The following is a 22,525-nucleotide window of genomic DNA, read 5'->3' on the forward strand; positions in this document are numbered from 1 at the left end:
TTCAAACCATTGATGCTTGTCCAGAAGACCGAGAGGCTGTCCAATACATTAGAGGGAATGAAAAAATGTTGGTAGTCAGGAACTTACCACCTCCTGTGACAGTAATACACACCATCTGATTCAGCTGCTGCTGTGTTGGAGTGAGTGAGGAAGGTTTTACACCACTTTTAGCAATATTCCAGTAATATCATGGCTTTGGACAGGAGAAATGAGCATTGTGACGAGCGAACATTTACTGCGTGATTAGCGAACGCTTTAACCACCTGGCTACCCAACCGCCCCTCTTCTGTGTTAGAAACACAGGAGCTAGATGGTCAAGTGGGTGGAGCTAGTATAAATGGTGAGATAAAGGCTGTGCAGGAGATGTGGCCCACCACCATCTCTTGGGTCATGTGATCCAGGGGCGTAGCTACCATAACTTAAAAAATTGTTGCTAAAAAGGCTGAAGCTTTGTACTGACTGCGTTTGGTTTTACGCCGCTTTTAGCAATATTCCAGCAACATCATACGGCGGGGAACACCAGAAATGGGCTTCACACATTATGCCCATGTGGGGAATCGAACCCAGGTCTTCGGCGTGACGAGCCAACGCTTTAACCATTAGGCTACCCCACCGTCCCTACTGCTTATAAGAAGACATGACAATGTGTATATTATGTCATAATGTTTAATCGACAGAATGCTGCCTGCTGGCTAGAGATCATATTATTACATCTTCATACTCTTATCATCATGCACAACACCAGACAAAGATGATGCTTGTGACAGTGCTAACATTTACAACCAGATTTGTGCATCACTAACATTTTGACCAATCAGGTCACAGCAGGACTAACATCTGCCAATCAGTTGAGGCAGATCTAAACATTCAAAATGCTTTCAACCAATCAGGTCCGTCCAAATTCTCAACCAATGGTCACTGCAGAATCTGGACCAATCATCAGTTAGTTATACAGAAGACATGTGGTTTATACAACAGACCTAATGGCTCAGATTTTTAGGAACTGACAATCAGAAATTTGAAAATCTGAAATCTTAATCCTCATCAATACAGCAAGTGTCTGTAAAACACACAATGGAAGTAGAGAGAAGAGGATTATACATTTACATCAAAGATAAGTAGCCCTCACAAAATATTGAGGCAAGAAACAGTGAGAGCTTATTGTGATATAATTAACTTCCTCTCTAACCAGCCTCTTTAACCATGGAATATATACATGTTATATCCCATATATTTGCTGTTTCACTTAACTTCTCACATTTATCTACAGGCAGGTGTTATACTGATTTAATAACAACCATAATCATCTGTTATAAACCACTCTCTTCAGTACTTTCCATCAAATTGAACGTGTCATAAAATGCCACATGAATTTACTTATAAATTATTAAAGAATGTACAAATATCGACAAACAAAATTTTGATTATTTCCACTGCATACAACAGATGCCATCTAACACCAGTCGATGTAACCATTATATATGCCACATGTTTGCACTATTTCATGAAAGAATTTGTGCCACACAATATTCTAAAAAAACCACGGGATTTGCAACAGGAAAGTCTCATTATCACAATAAATGATTCGTCATAGACAATTTTGGAAACAATGTAGGATCTACAGCTTGCTTGCTGTCCAGGATTATGACCGAGACAAACTGTCAGGCCAAGACAAATATATATTTTTACACGTCCTCTTTATTTTCCTTAGATATATGAAAACGATTAAAATGGTGAAACTGATTATTTTTTTTACATCTTTTTGCTTTTATTTTTGTTAAAACTTGTTCCCTTATTTGAAATCTTGCCTCAATCCTCTTAAATGGGTGGATATTGACCATAACATAGAGAAACAATAAAAAAAATCCTAGCAAATAAATTTGGCTGGCTTAATGGATGATGTTGGTCCGCACTGTCTTTGAAACAAGTAGAATTTCAAGCAAATCTTCACTGTAAATCTTTCCTCAAACTACTGACTTGTTTTGAAGATGAAAATAACAGGACATACCAACACTTAATTGTCTTAGCACTTAAATATTTGTAAACAATGGTGTAACGAACAAACAACCTGAATGTAACCTTCGTGACACACGCAAATACACACATCAAATCAAATGTGACTACACAACTTGTACACTGTGCTAATACACCATGAATGAAAACTGCAATTTAATTGCAAATGAACTATAGCAAATTATGATCATTTGAATTCATCAAGTAGTTACCTTGAACCGCAATATGTATTTGGGTGGCAGTGTAATTAACCTATGTACAACTAACACTGAAAACCAATTAATTTTGCATACAATTTTTTAAACACAAATCAATTTTGAAACGAACGTGTCAACAAATTTGCATATGAACAAGTTATGAATTCATATTATAAGATCTGACAGACTGTGTTAACAATGATGTAAAAGGCCTATTCTATACATACTTAACAAACACAAGAAATTGATATGTCAACGAAAAACACTTCAATATTATGATATGAATATAAAGAATCTGAACTTTGTGGACATATTACAACAGCAGAGCTAAATACAAATCTATTTCTCCAATCTATTGCTTAATACATTCACTTTGCACTTCATTTTACCTTTCTGTTCTGCATTCACATATGGAGTTATCTCCCTTAGACCACGTCATTCTTAAACTTCCCTGACTAGTGAGTTTCACATTCAGCAGACAATACGTTTGAATTAATTTGATAAAACCATGACAAATAATTTTTATGAATTGACCATGATTGATTTCTCTGAAACATATTGACAAAAGCTTGAGTGTGAGGATATTCAACAGAATTTTATCAATAAGCCACATAAATACATCAAATATGAGGTAGAAATTGGGAAATAGGACTTGAGAGCGGCAGTTAAATGCAAGAAGGTAAAATAAGCCAATCGAATCCAAGAAATACTTCATCCCCTTATTTCAAATGCACCCCCACGATCCAACCTTGAGTTTACCCAAAACTTATCTCTCCGTAAACTTTCAATGCTAACTGACAATTAATCAATAAGTAGAACATGGAAAAGGTGAATGTTATTAAGGCAAAGGCAAATGCATCAGAATCATAATAAAAGTTTGAAGTATGGCTAAAATCATTTTGCAAATTGTACACTGATTTTCTGACAAGGTGTTATGGAAAAGGACATTCTCTTATTCAGAGTTTTAACAGCCATGTGCCCAAGACTTGGGCAAATTGACAACAGGACTGAAAAACCATATCAACATGGACAACTGTCGTAAGTACAAACTTTACAAATTATTTTCTACAGATTAACATTTATATCTTGCTCTACAAAGCTTATCATTCTATTCTGAACCACAAAAGCTGCTATCACTACATCAAATATTGCACAAATCACGTACATACAGTACAATAGTCATATAGTTATTATACAATAAGTAGTAATTTAAATATTCAAATAGATGGAATGACATTAACTCTGTACTTCAACACTCTAGAGACATACTGACATATTCCATTCGAATTTAAATGACAACCTCTCAATCCTAGGGCCATGACTGGATATTTTCAAATGCTTAGCACACAGGATATATCAAACAAACATCTTTATTTCTAATACCTCCAACATTCAGAAGCCATTTTTAAATCTTTTCAAATTCCACATTCAAGTGATGTCTTGAAGTTACCTCCCTTTCACTGCCTTTACATGATTAGATAGTTTTCAGGCAAAGTGGTCTTAAAAAGTGGTTGTCATAATTCATAATCACAACATTGACACAAGACTGAGAAATATCAACAGTTGAAAGACTTATATTCCAGGATTTCATTCATTCACTGAAGCATCCCTCAATGAATGGAGTTATCTCCCCCTGCTCACACATTCGTCTCAACCTCATCCTTTATCACTTTCTTCTCTTTCTCTTCAATCACAGTGAAAACTTCTGATTCAACTTCTGGCTCTGGTGGCAACACGACTGACACTGAGATTTCATGTCCATTTGTAACTATTCCGGAAGATTCAAAATCGCCAAAAATGTCTGAATCGGTCATAGACTGTGTCATAGACTGTGTCATCGACTGAGTCATAGAATGAGACATTGACTGTGAGACAGAATAGGAACTAGAGTCTGGTGGCGAACTTGTCGCCGGGGAGACAGTATATGAAAGTTCGTCAGGGGCAGACTGAGTCATAACTCTCGGGGGCGAATTTTCAAAACTACTTGGAGAAAGACGCTTAGCTTGTGGGCTAGCCGATGGGGAAGATTTCTCTTTTTCCAACAGATATGTGGCTGACCGGCGTTTCAATTTGCGCTCAAAGGAATCGTCTCCTGTGGAAGATGCAGATTTGTGTGATCGTCGGCATGGCGAGTCATTCTCGCTAGTGATCGGTGACAAGCCTTTCCTTATTGGATCAGGCGAGCTACACTCGCTGCGAGGTGGTGACCTACTCAGTTGGCGACGGTACAAGCTCTCAGTGGAGCCGAAGTCTTGCTGGTCGACCTTCCACATGAGTTGTTCATAGTCCATGGACAGCCGTTTGTTGGCCTTGCTCTCCTTGTCGCACCTCCTCATCAAGTTCTGGCATTTCTCGTGGAGTTGTCTGCAAAACAAATATGTTGTTACAGTCACAAGGAAAGCAGTTTCAGAACCAACAGTTTGCATGGATCATTTTATCTCACAATATTGTCAAAATATGCTGCACTGACATCATTGTATAAAGATTTAAAAGTGTCTGAACATAACATTATTACAGATATATTGTTAGTCACAAGGCAAGTAGTTTGAGTCAACAGTTTATATGGACATTGATGATCATTTTATTTATTGATATTGTCAAAATATGCCACACTGACATTATGGTGAGTGGGAACTTTTGTGAACAGTAACTCAGCTGTCACGACATATCACCTCATTGTTGGAGGAAAGCCAGGGGTGACATAGATTGTTTATGCCTAAGTTTAAAATGATACAATGCATTGACATTTACCAGTTGGTGGCACAATGGTGCTGGCAAACCAAAGATTATATTGAAGGGTAAGTGAGAGAGTATAGTTTCACACCACTTTTAGCAATATTCCTGCTGGGCACGAAATATAACTTACACACTGAAATAGGCTTTACACACTGAATGTGGGGGATCAAACCTGGGCCTTTGGTATGATGAGCAAACGCTTTATCCATTGGGCTCCCCGCCATGCCTCGTAAGGGATAAGTGGGAATAAAACCCATGAACACATATTCTTGGAGGTAAATAAATGCAACTAATTACAGATTTTAGGGAGAGTAAAAAAACAAAGGTCAGTCACAAATAAAACAGTAGATACCCTTAAAGAAAGCATGATTATGGTTCAGTGTCTATTGAATAATAATTCGATCACAAATAATTCATCACAGGCTTTACATGGCATCCTCACAGAAGAAACAAATGTCTAAAATGTTTCTAATGGAGTTACTTTTCGTGGTCTGTCTTGATGTTGATGATGGCCTCGAGGTTCTCAGATTTCTTCTGCAGGGAGTCTATCTTCTCCTTGGCAATTGGGAGCTCCTCCAGCTGGAACACATAGTGAGTGAGTGAGTGAGTGAGTGAGTGAGTGAGTGAGTGAGTGAGTGAATTGGGTTTATGGATACTTTCAACAGTAAAACAGGTATATCTCCTTTACAGCCTAAGTGCAAGAAAGTGAAAAAATAAACATACAGGTACCACAAAGGTGAAACCCTCAAAAGTGTGTCACATCCAAGAAAAAACGATACTCTAAGTGAGACATGTGATTATCAATAGATAACATGATATTACATGTATCTCCCACCAGTGAGCCATTCCATTCCCAAGAAAGCCCCTATTACCAGAACATCACAAAGAAAGTCCCAACCATCCACGAAAAAGAACCCGTTTCCCTCCCATCCATGAGCCCTTACATTATCAAGAAAGCCCCCGCTCACCAACCATCCACGAGCCCTAACATCAAAAGAAAGCCCCCTACCATCATCAAGAAAGCCCCTGTTACCCTACCATCCATGAGCCCTAACATCATCAAGAAAGCCCCTGTTACCCTACCATCCATGAGCCCTAACATCAAGAAAGACGCTGTTACCCTACCATCCATGAGCCCTAACATCAAGAAAGCCCCCGCTCTCCTACCATCCATGAGCCCCAACCATCCATCCATGAGCCCTAACATCAAGAAAGCCCCGGCTCCCTCCCCTGCCATCCATGAGCCCTAACATCAAGAAAGCCCGCTGTTACCCTACCATCCATGAGCCCTAACATCGAAAGCCCCTCCCCTACCACATCCATGATCATCAAGAAAGCCCCTGTTCCCCTACCATCCATGAGCCCTAACATCAAGAAAGCCCCTGTTCACCCTACCCCATGAGCTCTAACATCAAGAAAGCCCCCGCTCCCCTGCCATCCATGAGCCCTAACATCATCAAGAAAGCTGCTGTTCCATTGCTAGGCCAAAATGCACCATAATTTCCAAACCCTGCCCATGCCACTCTACCTGCTTCTCCAGTTCCATGTTCTGTTTTCGGAGTTTCTGAACTTCCTGGTTTCGCATCTCGATCACCAGCTTCAGACTCTCGATCTCTGCTGGCAGGTTGCGGAATGGCTGCAGGGCAAGCTAGCAAGAAGTAAGAAATGTAAGCTAAGTACACAATCAGTGATTTCTTCAATGTGAGTTGAGTTTTACGCCGCACTCAGCAATATCCCAGCTATATGGCAGGATTTCTTCAATGTATCAAGAAAAAAGCACTGTAAATTTGTGCCCAAAAGTATAAAATTATTGACTCAGAATTGTAGCAGTCAGCTATAACATGAAGTAGCAGGTCATACCTGGAGTTTGACGTCAGAGTCTCGGAGCAGAGCCTCCTCACTAATCTTGGCTCTCAGTCGCAGGTCCTCACACTCGCCTCTCAGTGTCTCAACCTTTTCCTGGAACAAGCAGGATGGTCAGGGTAAAATGTCATCAGCAGACAGTATCATATGTAACTGAACGTAACTAGACCGATGAATATTCCCAACACCCATCAAAACAGAAACAACTAACAAATTTTGCTTATTATGGAGTGAGTGAGTTTAGTTTTACGCCGCACTCAGCAATATTCCAGCTATATGACAGCATTCTGTAAATAATCGAGTTTGGTCCAGACAATCCACTGATCAACAGCATTGACCTTATTATGGAACACCTTCCAAACAACCATTTGCAATATTTAGTGCGTTTAACATAACCAATCAAGGGTAATTGCTACTCAAATGATAGTGGGTGGGAGGAGGGACACCAATAATAGGTTTAACATGATGTAGCCAAATGGGGAATCGAACCTAGGTCTCCAGCTTGACAATTAAGTATATTAACCATGAGGCCACTACAAGATGTCCAATATATTGAGTGGTAGCCTTGTGAAACTCTTACAATCCACGATCCATCCTGAGTAATGGAGTTATCTCTAAGATGGAAGCAAATAAGTGAGATGGGAAATCTGGAATGAGGCATCAGCATTATTTCATCTATTAATCACGAACCAAATGAGGCTGAAGTATTGAAGCCAGCGACCAATAAACCACTGGCTGACAGTGCATGAAACATTCTATATGACCATGTTACCTGACGATACAATGGTGCATGACGATACAACGGTGCATCTTTAGCATGGAAACAGTGACACCATTCCTCGTATCAGCAATAAAACCATATATAGCTGTCCCTGTTAGCACTTTCATTCATTATGTGCAAAGTCAGGTTAAATGTAAAGGGAGAATCTGTTTTAAATACTGTATGGTTTAAATAGTATAGCATAAAGTTTGCAGAGGTTAGTTCACTGTATTCAACATAAAAGCAGGTCTATGATGTTATAAACATTGTATATGATATAATGTATGACAGTTTGAATGAGTCAATAAGATTAATGTCGCTTTGAATAGCCTCTCTGTTGAATCATGCAGGAGGAATCACAAGACAACAGGTATTACCCTGATAAACCAAGGACTGACTGACTGACTGAGTTTAGTTTTACGCCGCTTTTAGCAATATTCCAGCAATATCACGGCGGGGGACACCAGAAATGGGCTTCACACATTGTGCCCATGGGGAAAACCCGGTCTTCAAGACGAGCCAGCTTTAATCTAGGCCGATAAACCAAGGAGCAGAATCAGGGCTAATCTTGGGCTCAAACAGGTTGACCTGACAATGCACCTTAGATAACAGGTGCCCCCTCATGTGATCTGAGTTTTAACATTGTGTTATCACATAAGCTTTTGTAGCTTTGTTGTTAACATTGGACTCAGCACAATTCCAGCTATAAGCAAGAGTTTGATCAGACAATTAGTCATTGTTGTTATGAGCAGTGACCTATGTCTTTGGTCTGACCACCCATCTCCTACAACCCACAGAGTTATAACATAAGTATCAGCAGATGTGGTTTATATGTTTCTGTTAAGGTGTGAAATCAGTCAACGTGTAACATGAATGAAATTCCCACAAAGGTAATTCATAAACGAATAAATACATCTGTCATTTTAAAAAATGAACAAAACACTTGTCCATCTATTTTATTCTAACAAATTCCACACATTTTGACTTTAGGCATTTTAAGGCACATTTTACACATTGACTGTAACATATATATATCATATAATATATCATGTAATATATATATAACATTTTATCTCATATGGATGGACACTAACAGATAAACATAATCCCATATCAAGCTTTCTTAAACAACCTAAGTGTGAACTTCATTTTCCACTGCCTGTTTGTGGCAAGGTTTATCTACATCCTGTGATGTTACACTGACTGAGTTTGGCTTTACGCCGCTTTTAGCAATATTCCAGCAACATCACGGCCGGGGACACCAGAAATGGGCTTCACACGTTGTACCCATGTGGGGATTCGAACCCGGGTCTTTGGCGTGACGAGCCAACGCTTTAACCACTAGACTACCCCACCGCCCCCTGTGATGTTACAGAGCATGTGGGTACATAATGAGCCGGATATCTGGCATACATCTCCCCTAATGTCTGTGTGTTTACAGACTGATAGATATCAGTCCCATTAATGTGTCAGCATCAGTCACATTTACATAGCACAAGTTTTACTATATCAGTACACAGCCAGGCAACTTGCAATATTACAAGAAATTTGCTGTTACCCAAATACATTTATATCTAAGCACCATAAATTCTCAAAGCATGGATAGACACTGCCACACTGACAAATTTAAATACTTCCATAAATGCTTCTGTACTTAAGATTATATTGACTGCATTTTTTACATCTAATTTGACAAAATCTTGTTCCATCCATGTCTACCTGTGATAAGTTTGTTAAAACTGGTGCAGTGAAACATACTTAGCAAAAAGTTAGGGATCATGAATACTTTTGGGAATATATTTTATGAAGCTGCTCAGTCACAAGGATATATCCACCTAAGTATTCATGATCCCTTAATTTTTGTGTTAAAATATAGGCTACAACTATTAGAGTACTACAATGTTAGTATGCTGATTTATCCATTTACTTGATATCACCATACTTTATTCTGAAAATAAAAGTATTACATGACAACAGTTTCAGAAAACTTCACGATACATTACAAAGCTAAAGACTAAAAGAGTGATACGTCATATATCGCACACCAGATTTACCACCCACTTCAGTACATGAGATATAACAGTAATAAAACAATGGTTAAAGTCAGCCCTTATCAGACAGGTACTGTACTCCTTGAGACAAGCTTTAGGTGTGGTCACTTTATAATCAGCAGGCTTACAGATAAGATATTTTCGTCATTAATTTGCAGTAAAGCATGAGAATGTGTCCAAGAGATAATAGCTTATTCTTATAAGTGGGCATACTTCCAGGAACAGTTGCCAAGAATTCCAGTAATTTATGTCATGTTCATGAGTGAGTGAGTGAGTCTGCTTTAAAGCTGTGTCAGCAATATTCCAGCTAAATATTGGCAGCCTGTAAACGTGGAGTCTGGATCAGGTAACCAGTTACTGAAGGTATCAGCTATGAGTGAGTGAGTGAGTCTGCTTTAAAGCTGTGTCAGCAATATTCCAGCTAAATATTGGCAGCCTGTAAATGTGAGTCTGGATCAGGTAACCAGTTACTGAAGGTATCAGCTATTAGTGAGTGAGTGAGTCTGCTTTAAAGCTGTGTCAGCAATATTCCAGCTAAATATTGGCAGCCTGTAAATGTGAGTCTGGATGAGATAACCAGCAATGAATCACACACAACTGGGCACAATGACATGCTATAAGCCAAGGCAATGAGTGAGTGAGTGAGTTTGGTTTTACGCCGCTTTTAGCATTATTCTAGCAATATCACAGCAGGGGACACAAGAAATGGGCTTCACACATTGTACCCATGTGGGGAATCGAACCCGGGTCTTCGGCATGACGTTTAAACGCTTTAACCACTAGGCTACCCAACCTCCCCCCAAGGCCAATATGACCAGTTAAACCTCTAGATGTCTCTTGCTTAAACCAATGGGATACTGGGGGACTATCCCTCCCTAGAATCCACATGAGGTTCAATATTATTTCTTTACATGTGGTTTATAGTCTCTGTTCAGGCACATTTTGAGCCTCTTTTTTGGGTTTGTGTTGTTCTTTTGATGACTGACCGCCTCAGTGGTGTAGTGGTTAGAGCGTCCGCCTGGAGAGCGGAAGGTTGCGGGTACGATCCCAGACCGCATCATACCAAAAGACGTTAAAATATGGTACTCGTTGGTCCCTGCCTGGCGTTCGGCATTAATGGGTACAACAAGGACTGGTCGGCTCAGAGTCAGTATAATGTGTCTGAGTGGGGTATTCATGCTTCATTGCGGCATGGTATCTCAGTGGGCTAGTACTATAAAACCAGCTTAAGTCTGGGCTAGTACAAGCAGCCGCACATACACATACACACGCATGCACGTCGTCATAATGAGCGAAATATTCTCAAGCACAATGTAAAACCCAATTTCACCTCACCTCTTTTGATGTCTGACAGCTATAACTTCTAAATGTTTCCAAATGGTATATCGATAACATTTTCTGGTATCATTACCATAACAACGAATGAAACAGTGTTGTGAAAAGGTTTCATGTATAAAGTTTGTTTTAAATATACCTTTACAGAGAATGTTTATCTGAGCAGAAAGGTATTAAAATGATTGCTGAAAGACTACCTAGTACCATATCCATCAAAATGAAGAAAACTAAGATCTTACCCCCAGTGTCATCTTGATGGTCTCAAAGCGGTGTGTGATATCCTCAAGCTTGTCCCTGTGTTGCTTGTGCAACTCTGAAATGAAGAGATATACTGTGAGCCAATATTATGACACATATATCATTGCTACTTCTTCAACACAATCAGTGAGTGAGTATGGTTTTATGCCACTTTTAGCAATATTCCAACAATATCACAGCGGGGGACACCAGAAATAGGCTTCACACATTGAACCCATTTGGGGAACTGAACCCAGGCCTTTGGCGTGACAAGTGAACGCTTTAACCACTAGGCTACCCCACTGTCCCTCAACACTCAATACCAGGCAGGGCAACAACAAGCATAACCTTTGGGTGTACACCATGACCAGTTGTACAAGTGTTTTCATAGATGATAATTTCGACTGGAGATGATATTCACAGATAGTGCATATTCTCTGCATCTTTCAATTTCTTCTAATAAATATTAGTGAGTGAGTGAGTTTAGTTTTACGCTGCTTATAGCAATATTCCAGCAATATCACGGCGGGGTACACCAGAAAATGCGCTTCACACGTTGTACCCATGTGGTGAATCGAACTCAGGTTTTCAGCATGACAAGCAATTGCTTTAACCACTTGTCTACACCACCACCCCCAGCAAATATCAAACAATGGATATATAGTTAAACACTGTTGTGTCAAATTAGAAGCTTCGAAAATACTTTAAACATTTTGATTTAGCTGGGGTTCCACCTACCAATAAATAATGTCTCCATTAGGAATATGCAGCTAGCAAGTTTTTACTTAGAAACATTAAGAATGAGAACAATGTTTGGCTGAATATGTATTGACAGCTAGATGACTTGTATCAGCTGAAGTGTCTCAAAGAACTTTAGGAATCTCTGCACTCCCGACTGTCTTGCCAAATGCCAAAATCCTTCTTTCATATTTGTCCTCAATTATGTCCTCAATGTTCTTATTGCCATATTTGATATACTATCAATGATTATTAACAGATGTGTAATAATGTATCTAAGTATTTCTTTGCATAAAATGCAAACTTGTTTGATAACATGTACACATATTTAATTTGGTACCTCTTTCTACTACATTTGTAATGTTGCATATCATACTCTATGACATACATATACCCTAGATAACTGGACATATCGCTCTGTGACAGATGTACAGAAAGAGTGAGTGAGTGAGTTTAGTTTTAAGCCGCACTCAGCAATATTAAAGCCATATGGCGGCGGTCTGTAAATAATCAAGGCTGGAGCAGACAATCCTGTGATCAACAGCATGAGCATCAATCTGCGCAATTGGGAACCGATGACATGTGTCAACCAAGTCACTGAGCCTGACCACCCAATCCCATTAGTCGCCTCTTACGACAAGCATGGGCTACTGAAGATCAATTCTAACACAGATCTTCACGGGTCTAAAGAAAGATGTGGTTGGATGTATCACCCTGTGCTGGAGATTTATCAAGCTGTGTTGGATATATCACCCTACTTTGAAACATATCACCCTACTTGGGAATATATTAACCTGTTTTAGGATATATCTCCCTACATTGGGATATACCAACCAGTGCTTGTATATATCCACCTATGTTGGGATATATCACCCTGTTTTATTATATATCAGCCTATGTTGAAACATATCCCCCTGTGTTCAAATATATCAGCCTATGTTTGGATATATCATCCTACTTGGGACCATCCAACTATTCAAGGTTATTCCACTTGAATCAGCACCAGTGTATATTCAGCCTCTACATCATCCTGACATTTCCCATGATATCCTACCTATAACCCAGATGTCTATCTTTACAGGGATATAAACACGCAGCAAATGTCAGCTATCTGCTTGTTATACAACACCCCACCTGGGCGATACCAGGAACATGGCGGCTAATTGGTCTCTAGCTGGTGATGGAACGCTTACTTTGATAATCGGCTGGAAAGTTCATGTGTGATAAGATTGCTGCGTCCATGGTGCAACTACCAAAGCTGTTAATAGCCTGAACTTATTACAGGGCTTTCAAATTCCACTATTTTTGTCATTACTATCCTTCTATCCAATTACCTGGTCTTTACTGAATTTGTTATGAAGTGAAAATTGTGAAACTGCTGGTCTGGATTTCAAAACTTGAAAATACAGATATACTGACGATATTGTTTAATGCTAGCTGTTAAATGCAGCAAGGATGCAGCTGTTTGCAAGAGTGAGTGAGTGAAGTTGGTTCAATGCCAGGCTGAACATTATTTCAGTTTATCACATGTGGTGCAGCTTGAAGCAGAGAGGAAAGACAGACTGGATGCAGTTTTTGTGAGTTACAACTTATGCAAAACCCACAAGCATGGTATGATGCAGATAAACTGCAAACAGAATACAAGCAAAATCTGGAATTTTGAATCCCTGATCATGCTTTCCTGGCCTTCTGGGATACAATTTTCCACAGCAATTTGCAATGCTACCTCTGTTCCCACTCATACAGTGAGTTTGGTTTAGCAGTGTTTAAAAACATTCAGTTACATGCGTCAACTTATCCAAATGCAAATGTTGCGGATATTCACCACTTTGACAAAGCAAGGATCAAAATCAGTGTAAATAAGAACAAGTAAACAACAGCGAATCTTGTTATTCTACGCCACTAGGCTAACTAGGATCCCATGTGCACATATCTCCACATAACCTGTGGACCTACTTTTCATTCTCTATGAATAAACTTAAACAAGTCTTACCACCTTATACCCATGCTCTGCATTCCAGGGAATGTGAGTGAGTGAGTTTAGCTTTATGACGCTGTTGGCAATATTCCAGTAATATCATGGCAGGGGACACCAGAAATGGGCTTCACACATTGTACCTATGTGGCGAATCGAACTCGGGTCTTCAGTGTGATAAGCGTACGCTTTAACCATTAGGATACCCCACTGCCCCTCCAGGGAATGGAACACAGGCCAAAGGTGTGACAAATGAACACCTAACACACACCCTCGCCTTCCCACTGACTCTCATGGCTACAAACACCAAGATCAAGACACCAAAAGTAATATATATATATATATATATATACACATGAATTTCAGTACATATTTCAGTCTACTAGGACCCCACATATCTCTACATAACCAGTGGACCTTCGTTTCAATCTCCATGAATAAACTAAAACGAGTTTCACCACCTTATACCTGTGCTCTGCACGGGAGACAATCAACTGGCAGGTGATCACTCAGTCTGAATATTGTTTACCTGTGATCAACCTCTATTCATACACAACAGCAAAGCAACCATAGCCAACAGAACAGAACGATATAATTGTGCGTAACACGACACGAACAGGGTAGCCAAGAGCGTTAAAACCAAGAGAGAAGCCGCATTTTCCAATTCTGTATTCAATGGGATTGTTTACAGCTTGTTTTTATACATACGAATAGTTCCATTGATTGCTCCAGCAGTGTCAAGAAAGACAGCGAGGATATGAAGTTCGTCGCTTCAATAAATATCTCTGAGAATATTGAAGGTAGTTAAATATACAAGAAATGTTGGTGTATTTTTCTAAACCTGAGTGAGTATGGCCTTCACGCTGCTTTTAGCAATATTCCAGCAGTATCATGGTTGGGGACACCAGAAATGGACTTCACACATTGTACCTATGTGGGGAATCGAACCCTGGTCTTCTGTGTGACAAGCGAACACTTTAACCACTAGGCTACCCTACCGCCCTTTTCTTAAATTAAAGAAATATGACTTCCAGACACAAAACAAAGCTGTGATGTTTTCTTCTCAGGTCAGTCTAGCCCTTGAAGTCCATTTGACTGCCACCACATAATGTTTGTTCACTCCTTCTCATATGAAATACTGCCACAAAAGTGTCATCAAGTCCTTGATTAAAATTTATTGCCCGTCTAGTCAGGCACAACCCTGGTATGTCATCAGGATCAAATATCTCTAAGGATATACATTCCTATACAACCAAACAATAGAAACTCTATTCTGGAGGATTACTGTTAGGAATATAAACAGATGGAACATAACTAAAATTATTTGTCAACCTGGAAGTACTGAATGATTATCAAATTATTATCCTGCTTTTAACATGCTTCTTTTTGTAAGCCCCAAACCTAACACACAAGTGTGGATAAATGCGGATGTTCAGATTGAGAAGGTTCTACTTTATAAACATGCTGTCTCTTGTTCTCTCTGCAAAGACACATCTGAAACAACTTAGATACTTGTGCTATCCAGCCCACACAATCACCATATACCGGGGAATTTGATATTTGTTTAACTGAAGCCTGACAATCAGGTTTTGCCGCCAGCAATGTCAGGAAATAATTGTAACCAAACACACACTGACATGGCTTGGGTTCAAATTTCAAAGAAACCAACATGGCTTCAATGTTGAGGGATATTTGAGACATTACATAAACTGTTTGTCTGTAATTCACCTGTCACAAGAAGTGGTTTGGTAATTGACAATTAATTAACTTACAACTCACACTGCATTGTTATTGTTTTGAAAGTTACCATGGATACAGGTGATTACTTACTGTTGTCTGATTAGATTGCAGAACAGGTATAAATTATTCAGGTATGTGATATATGACGTAGTTCATGAGTTCTATGGTGAATTCCATATATGCTAAGAAACTTTTACAGACATACACTTGTGTTGAAATAAAACCTGTAGCCAGTTTCAGTTTCTAAAATATTCCTCTCTTCCCTTTCACATCAAAACAGGATGCAATACCATTTGAAACCTATACATGATTTAATCTATATATGTGGTCTGTTAGTCTGCCATAATGGTCTCTGACATATTGACTGCCTCCGTGATGTAGTGGTTAGAGCGTTCGCCCGGAGAGTGGAAGGTTGTGGGTTCGATCCCCGACCGCGTCATACCAAAAGACGTTAAAATATGGTACTTGTTGGTCCCTGCCTGGCGCGCTCGGCATTAATGGGTACAACAAGGACTGGTCGGCTCAGAGTCAGTATAATGTGTCTGAGTGGGGTATTCATGCTTCACTGCGGCATGGTATCTCAGTGGGCTAGCACTATAAAACCAGCTTAAGTCTGGGCTAGTACAAGCAGCCGCACATACACATACACTACACACGCATGCACGTCGTCATATGAACGAAATATTCTCAAGTACGACGTAAAACCCACTTTCACCTCACCTCTGACTTATTCTTAATATCACCATTATTATAATTACAATGGTTTAATAATTACATGACAAGGACCAGGATTGTTAAGGGTAAAAAATGATTAAAAGACATAAGTGAGTGAGTTTTACGCTGCTTCAAGCAATATTCCAGCAATATCACAGCAGGGGGACACCAGAAATGGGCTTCATACATTGTACCCATGTGGAGAATCAACCTGGGTCTTTGGCGTAACAAGCAAACACTTTAACCACTAGGCTACCCCACAGCCTGAGAAGAGATAAGAGGGGGTGTGATATTCCTTGAATTTCAAACTTATTTCTACTTCTAATTCAGATGCCATTTTGTGACAATAATATTATAGGCAAATTTTCAACTACCTTTCATGACATGAATGACATCACGAAAGAAGGGCTTCCCATTGGTTGCAGCCATTCCACCTCTTGCAGGTGTCACAGAAATCGCTCACACTTCCTGTTTTGAATCCCAGAAATCACAGAAGCAGACGTCACAGCACTACTTTCAAGACAATCTGGAACTACTTTTTTCAAGCATCTTCTTCCACTGACCCCATGACCTACATGCAAGATGTGGCATTCAGAGAGACTGTGAACACTTGGTGAAGATTTTCCTGGAAATATGCGTCTTTGTAAATCCTCCTGTTCAAACAATCCTCCTGTTTTTCTTTGATATCAGTGTCTGTTTTCAGAGCTATCTGGTCATCTGCTCTTTCTAGAATGAGTTTTTATCAACTCGGGGAGAATCTTCACTGCAGCTGTTTTACTGGCTATCAAGTGTACAGGCTTTAAAGGAAAACTTCTTCAAGATGTGACGCAAGCAAGCTGAGATACACCACCAGAGCAACAGGGGTTATTCAAGTGATATAACCATGAACTAGTTGACTTCCTTCGTCAGATGAGCAGAGCCTTCAGTTTCTCAATATGACTTTTAAACTGATAAAGATCAACTCTGGTGTTACTTTCTTGAATCTGGTATTGATGGAGACTTGATGTGATATCTAACAGTTGTGTGATTATCAAAATAAATTAATGAATACTGTTCACATTTAACATGAAATACCATATGTAATTGAATTGATATTTTCAAGAAACTGGATTTAAGAAACTGGTTAGAATTTATTTTTCTTTATGCAAAAACACTTAAGGATTAACACTAATTACATACTAACAATATGATCAGTGGTATAGAAGAATCTGTTAATTCATTAAAACAAAATTAATTTTCAAAATATAACTAAAATAAAGGAAAATCTGTTGGCTACATTACACGCAACTGAACCCTGAACTTCAGCTGATTCACAACGATATGATAATCCAGATGTTACTTGGTCCAGCGAGGCAGCCGACAACAGTCCCGAATCTCTTCACTGCTCCCATATAACACTGTACACAGACCAAGCCACAGCAAACAAACACCCATTCCTCTGCGCATCTACTGAATTACATAACTCTTCATTATACAAATAATAGCTCTGGATAAACACTTAATCAAAATAGAATCACCATCTTGTTGTCAAATCCAAACCTCCATATGTCAAACTGTAGTTAATCCAAACAGTCTGCTCTTCACACTGTCATATAAGCAGACGCAACAAGCAGACGTCAATCTTTCCAATTGGAAGGCAGAAGATACGTATGGTTTCCTCTGTGAAGGAAAGCTCAGTCTGCAGAAGATCTCCTTTCACCTGAGAGTACCTTGGCTGACCCCCTGTCAGTGGAACTATTGAGTGATACGAGCCTATATCCACTGCAGTCAATATAGGTCCATATCTCCTGGGCTAAACAGGGGTCTATATACACTCCCGCTATTCATGTCTATATCTACTCTACCCTGTTTCTTTGAATTGACTGAACAATCACCTGCATTCCTTCACCGTGTATTAAAAGAATTTGATCGTGTCAAAAATAGAGAACATAAGTATACAACACAGAATAGGCTTCGTTGGTGACTCTTTTCATACGAGATTAGGATAGAGGACTAAATCATTGTTGAGTTGGCTGTAATTAAAGTGATTGAATAATTTATTCCCACAACAAAGGGCAAGATCGGGATGAGATCTGTCCACCATGGTGATCTCTGGCACTGATGCACTGTGTGATATAAACCTGAATGGGGTGTTATAAGAGGGTTATGTATACTTTGTGATTTTAACTTGTAGTAACAACAATATCCCCCAAATGATCAAATATTGATATTGTCACAGGTTAGCCGACGATAATCAGAATAAGACATGCCAAGTCAGCATGCGTATATTTTATTCATGCAAAGAAAATTTGAGGGAGCACTTCTCAGGTCGGACATATCGATTTTGATCAGTTGCCAACGGAGCAAATTCCAGTGTGATAAATAACAGCGATGTGCAATAAAGCTGTGTAATACAACTACCTTAATGTTTATCAGACAAGTAAACAAGATGTTCACAATCAAACAACGGCCACTGTTTGTTTAATCACTTGCTCAACAATATTCCAGCTACATGACAGTGTAAATCTAATCTGAACCAGATCATCCAGTGATTGGCATCATAAGTATCAACCTATGAAGTTGGGATATGATGATGTCAAGTCAACCAAGTCAGTGAATCTGACTATTTGATCTCATCAGTCAACAAGCATGGGTTTGTATAGACTAATGCTTAGTCCCTGAACATATATAATTTTGATAGTAACACATAAACCCATTAAAATTGAAAAGGGGCCCAAGTGAGTTAGGATATTCAACCTGGGGAAATCTAGACTTGCTTCATTTAGAGATTTAGCATTGCAGGAAGGGCTGAAGGCTGGGCAGTAGGGAAAATGCACTTCACACATTGTACCCATGTGAGGAATTGAACTCATTTCTCTGGTGTGAAGCTTTAATCACCATTGTTCCCATTGGCCAAATGATACCCACACAGGGCTGTTTCTAGTCTTTTTCAAAATCAGATCCTATCTCTAAAGAATATGTGCAGACATTCACACTAAACAATTTGCAAAACATGATCATAGTTTCCAGGCATGCCAAAGGGAAGTAACTCATGTGATTTGAACATTGTGCCCATGTGGGGAATCGAACCCGGGTCTTCAGCATGACGAGGCAACGCTTTAACCACAAGGCTACCCCATTGCCCCGTATGGCAATGAAACAAATGCTAAGACAGTACAATAAAACTTCAACAAAAGACAATATTGACTTACACGTTGTGACAGTCTTACCTACAACCATAAATATAAAGTCCCCACTCAACCAATGGAGAAAGGGTTTCGAGTGGTTGGTGTCATGATGTTGATGTCCTGCAATTATAGTGTCGATAACAGTTTGGCCAGTAGACCACAGGAGTGCTGGGATATAATAGACATGCTTGTATGAAGTCAGTTGAGGGTGACAGCACATTTTAACACGTCATGTAGAAGCCAGACAAGTGTCTCTCACAGCTATTTTGATATGTAATGGGCAACTGGGTGGCCAGGTTCCTGTTCCAGAAAGTGATCTGAGCACAATCATTTGATTGCTTTGTAGAATGGGGTTCTGGTTTAAAGATCCCTTTGTGGAATGGGGAAGGGGTTAACCTGACTTTTGACAAGGTCCTGCATTAAAATTACTTTGTGGAATGTTTTGGGTGGTTTAGAGTTAGAACACTTTGTGGAACAGGGCCTTGGGTTAGGATCACTTTATGGAGATTGGTCCTTGGTTTGATTTTCTTACATGGATACTAACTGATGGGAAGATATGTTATTACAAAAAGTAGTATAAAACAAAAGAGTCATTTCTCTATCTAAAGTTACACAATACACTTAACAGAGGGATAAATCAGAGTAGCAGAAATCAAATTCTTGACAGGTAAAAGATGATGCAAAGAAACAGATGCTGTTTAATATTCAAGCATTACCACAAGCATGCTGTGAACTGAAAACCACTAAGAGAAGGAAATAACTTTGTGCTTGTTGTTTAACAACAACACTTAGCACTAAAACACAGCACTTGGCTATATTATAACAGCCTGTAAATTGAGTCTTAACCAAACAAACCAGTGACAGGTGTTACGAGCAGTATCCCATCTGTCATCATGTATGACTTACAATCAACCAATGATACACCCTGACCCCTGATCCATGGTACTCCCTTCTTACAAACAGCATTTGTTGATGGGGAAAAGCAGTTATTTTAACAACAAATCCAAATCCAAACAACAAATCCAAACAAATTAATCAAAATAAATAAATCAAGATTCTATCCTGACCTCGAAATATTCAAATTTGATTGGACTATCCAAATCAAATCACAATAAAACAAAAGCAATAAGGCAAATGGAATCTACAGCTGATATAGCCTTATATTAATTCATGACATGTTTTTTATATTGCTTATGTAACGCCATCTATCCATAACATGGATACGTCTAGAAAAACCAAGCAAGTGTGATTCTAGACATCTTGCTGCCAAAACACTTCGTGCAGTCTGCCACCTCTGGCGAAACACCTGTGGATCTGTTATTTACACAAACCAAGACACCAGAAAAGTTCTCAAACATACTTCCACTCTTTTGTCTGAAGCCAGGGGGGGCGGTGGGGTAGCCTAGTGGTTAAAGCATTCGCTCATCCCGCCGAAGACCTGGGTTCGATTCCCCACTTGGGTACAATGTGTGAAGCCCATTTCTGGTGTCCCCTGCCGTGACATTGCTTGAATATTGCTAAAAGCGGCATAAAACCCAACTCACTCACTTGTCTGAAACCAGTTAGTACTGTACTAAAAATAATTATCAATTTGAGCTAGTGTTGAACTCATATGTAAAATACTTTCTTTGAATATCTATATATTTAGCTGAGAAACATGAGGTTTAATTAAAATAATTGCTTTTTATCCAAACATTTCCTTAGCCCAGTGTTAACATGGGATATGTATCAACAAATTCACAATTTCTAAATGTACTCAGTAATAATTCTACACAGTAAGCTTCCATTAACCAAACAATGATGAACTTCTTAATGCATGAAGAGTTACCTCCCTTATTCCACATGGAAAACATTTTCACAAAACATACCAGAAAACTGTCATTGTTTTCAAGTTACAATGGCTATCTACATGCATTTCAATCGATGATATATTTGGTATGATATTTGTGTCAATCTTTCATGAGTTAGTGATTTTTACCAAACACTCCAATCATTCCATGATGGGGTCAAGTTCAAAGGTCTTCCAGGCATGATGTGTTGAGTATATGTACAGGGTCGACGGCTAAATGCATTTGCCAGAATGAACTGAAATTGACATTGAACTTCGGGACACCTGCAGTTCACGGGTCCCCAGACCCGAAGTAGAAATGTATTCTTTATAGCTTCGGCTTATGCGCTTGAAACACTGGCGCATTTGTTGCCGGTAAGATGTGGCGCAGCCAGCGCCATATATATATATAGAAGCACGCGAGAGCTGGCTGATCTCCGGATTAGGAGACATTTTAGACCAAATTAGAGGTCATTTTCGTGTTCACTGGCAAAGTTTAATTTAAAACATCGCCTGAAAGACGATAGTTTTAAAACATCAATTTTAGTAATGCTCCAAAACATCAATGCAATCGTTAGTAATCAAGGGGAAATCCGATGACGCCTTTTATCTGATTGGTCAATTGTGGACGACGCGTGTCGAATGTTCCGGAATAAGGTAGTCGGTTACTACGACTGCTTACAACTTGTGACAGTGAATCATAGTAAGGAATTTGTGAATGTAGAGAATGGTGCGTGCATTCTTAAAAAATTGAGTGGAGAGCGGAAAGCGTCCCTGCCCAGGTATGGAACTCACGAAAGGATTGTATGATAGTTATTTTGTGGAATACATTGTGAGGAAGAAATATTTACGTTGTTCTGATGATCCTTTTCGTTACATTTCTTACTTTTATCCGCCTGTATTTGACCCCCAAAACCCATGAATATTTTTAAAATGGTTGAAAATGAAAATAAAGAAAATGCCATGCAAAATGACTTTGCACAGATGAATTTAATTCAAGTGCAGATTTGTTCTTGTAAAACTGAAGTCTACACAGATTATTTATTTCTATAATTCTATTTTCTTTTTGCATTGTCATATCAGTAATCTTGCTTTTGTTTATTGTCTGAAAATATTTTGGGATACAATGAAGATTCTAAAATGTTTCATGTCAACTAAAACAATACAGACT

The 22,525-nt window shown here is 39.1% G+C and overlaps 1 protein-coding gene across 4 annotated transcripts in view; it reads right to left on the minus strand.

Annotated features, from left to right (window-relative positions):
• Nucleotides 1–650: 650 nt before the first annotated feature.
• The window catches only part of LOC124277280 (CAP-Gly domain-containing linker protein 1-like), a 164,999-nt gene continuing 143,124 nt past the window's right edge, over nt 651–22,525 (minus strand). For 3 of the 4 annotated variants that reach the window (XM_046713041.1, XM_046712966.1, XM_046713186.1), the window contains 6 exons: nt 11,195–11,268; nt 9,512–9,517; nt 6,807–6,905; nt 6,475–6,594; nt 5,428–5,525; nt 651–4,574 (listed from right to left, as the gene is read on the minus strand). In XM_046713041.1, coding sequence (XP_046568997.1) covers nt 3,848–4,574; nt 5,428–5,525; nt 6,475–6,594; nt 6,807–6,905; nt 9,512–9,517; nt 11,195–11,268 — 1,124 coding nt within the window. In that variant the 3' untranslated portion in view covers nt 651–3,847. The remainder of the gene's footprint in view (nt 4,575–5,427; nt 5,526–6,474; nt 6,595–6,806; nt 6,906–9,511; nt 9,518–11,194; nt 11,269–22,525) is intronic. The other variant, XM_046713121.1, reaches the window with a different exon arrangement.

This window comes from Haliotis rubra, unplaced genomic scaffold, assembly GCF_003918875.1.
Source record: "Haliotis rubra isolate DU_JTF1 unplaced genomic scaffold, ASM391887v1 Scf1, whole genome shotgun sequence".
NCBI classification, from domain to species: Eukaryota; Metazoa; Mollusca; class Gastropoda; order Lepetellida; family Haliotidae; genus Haliotis; species Haliotis rubra.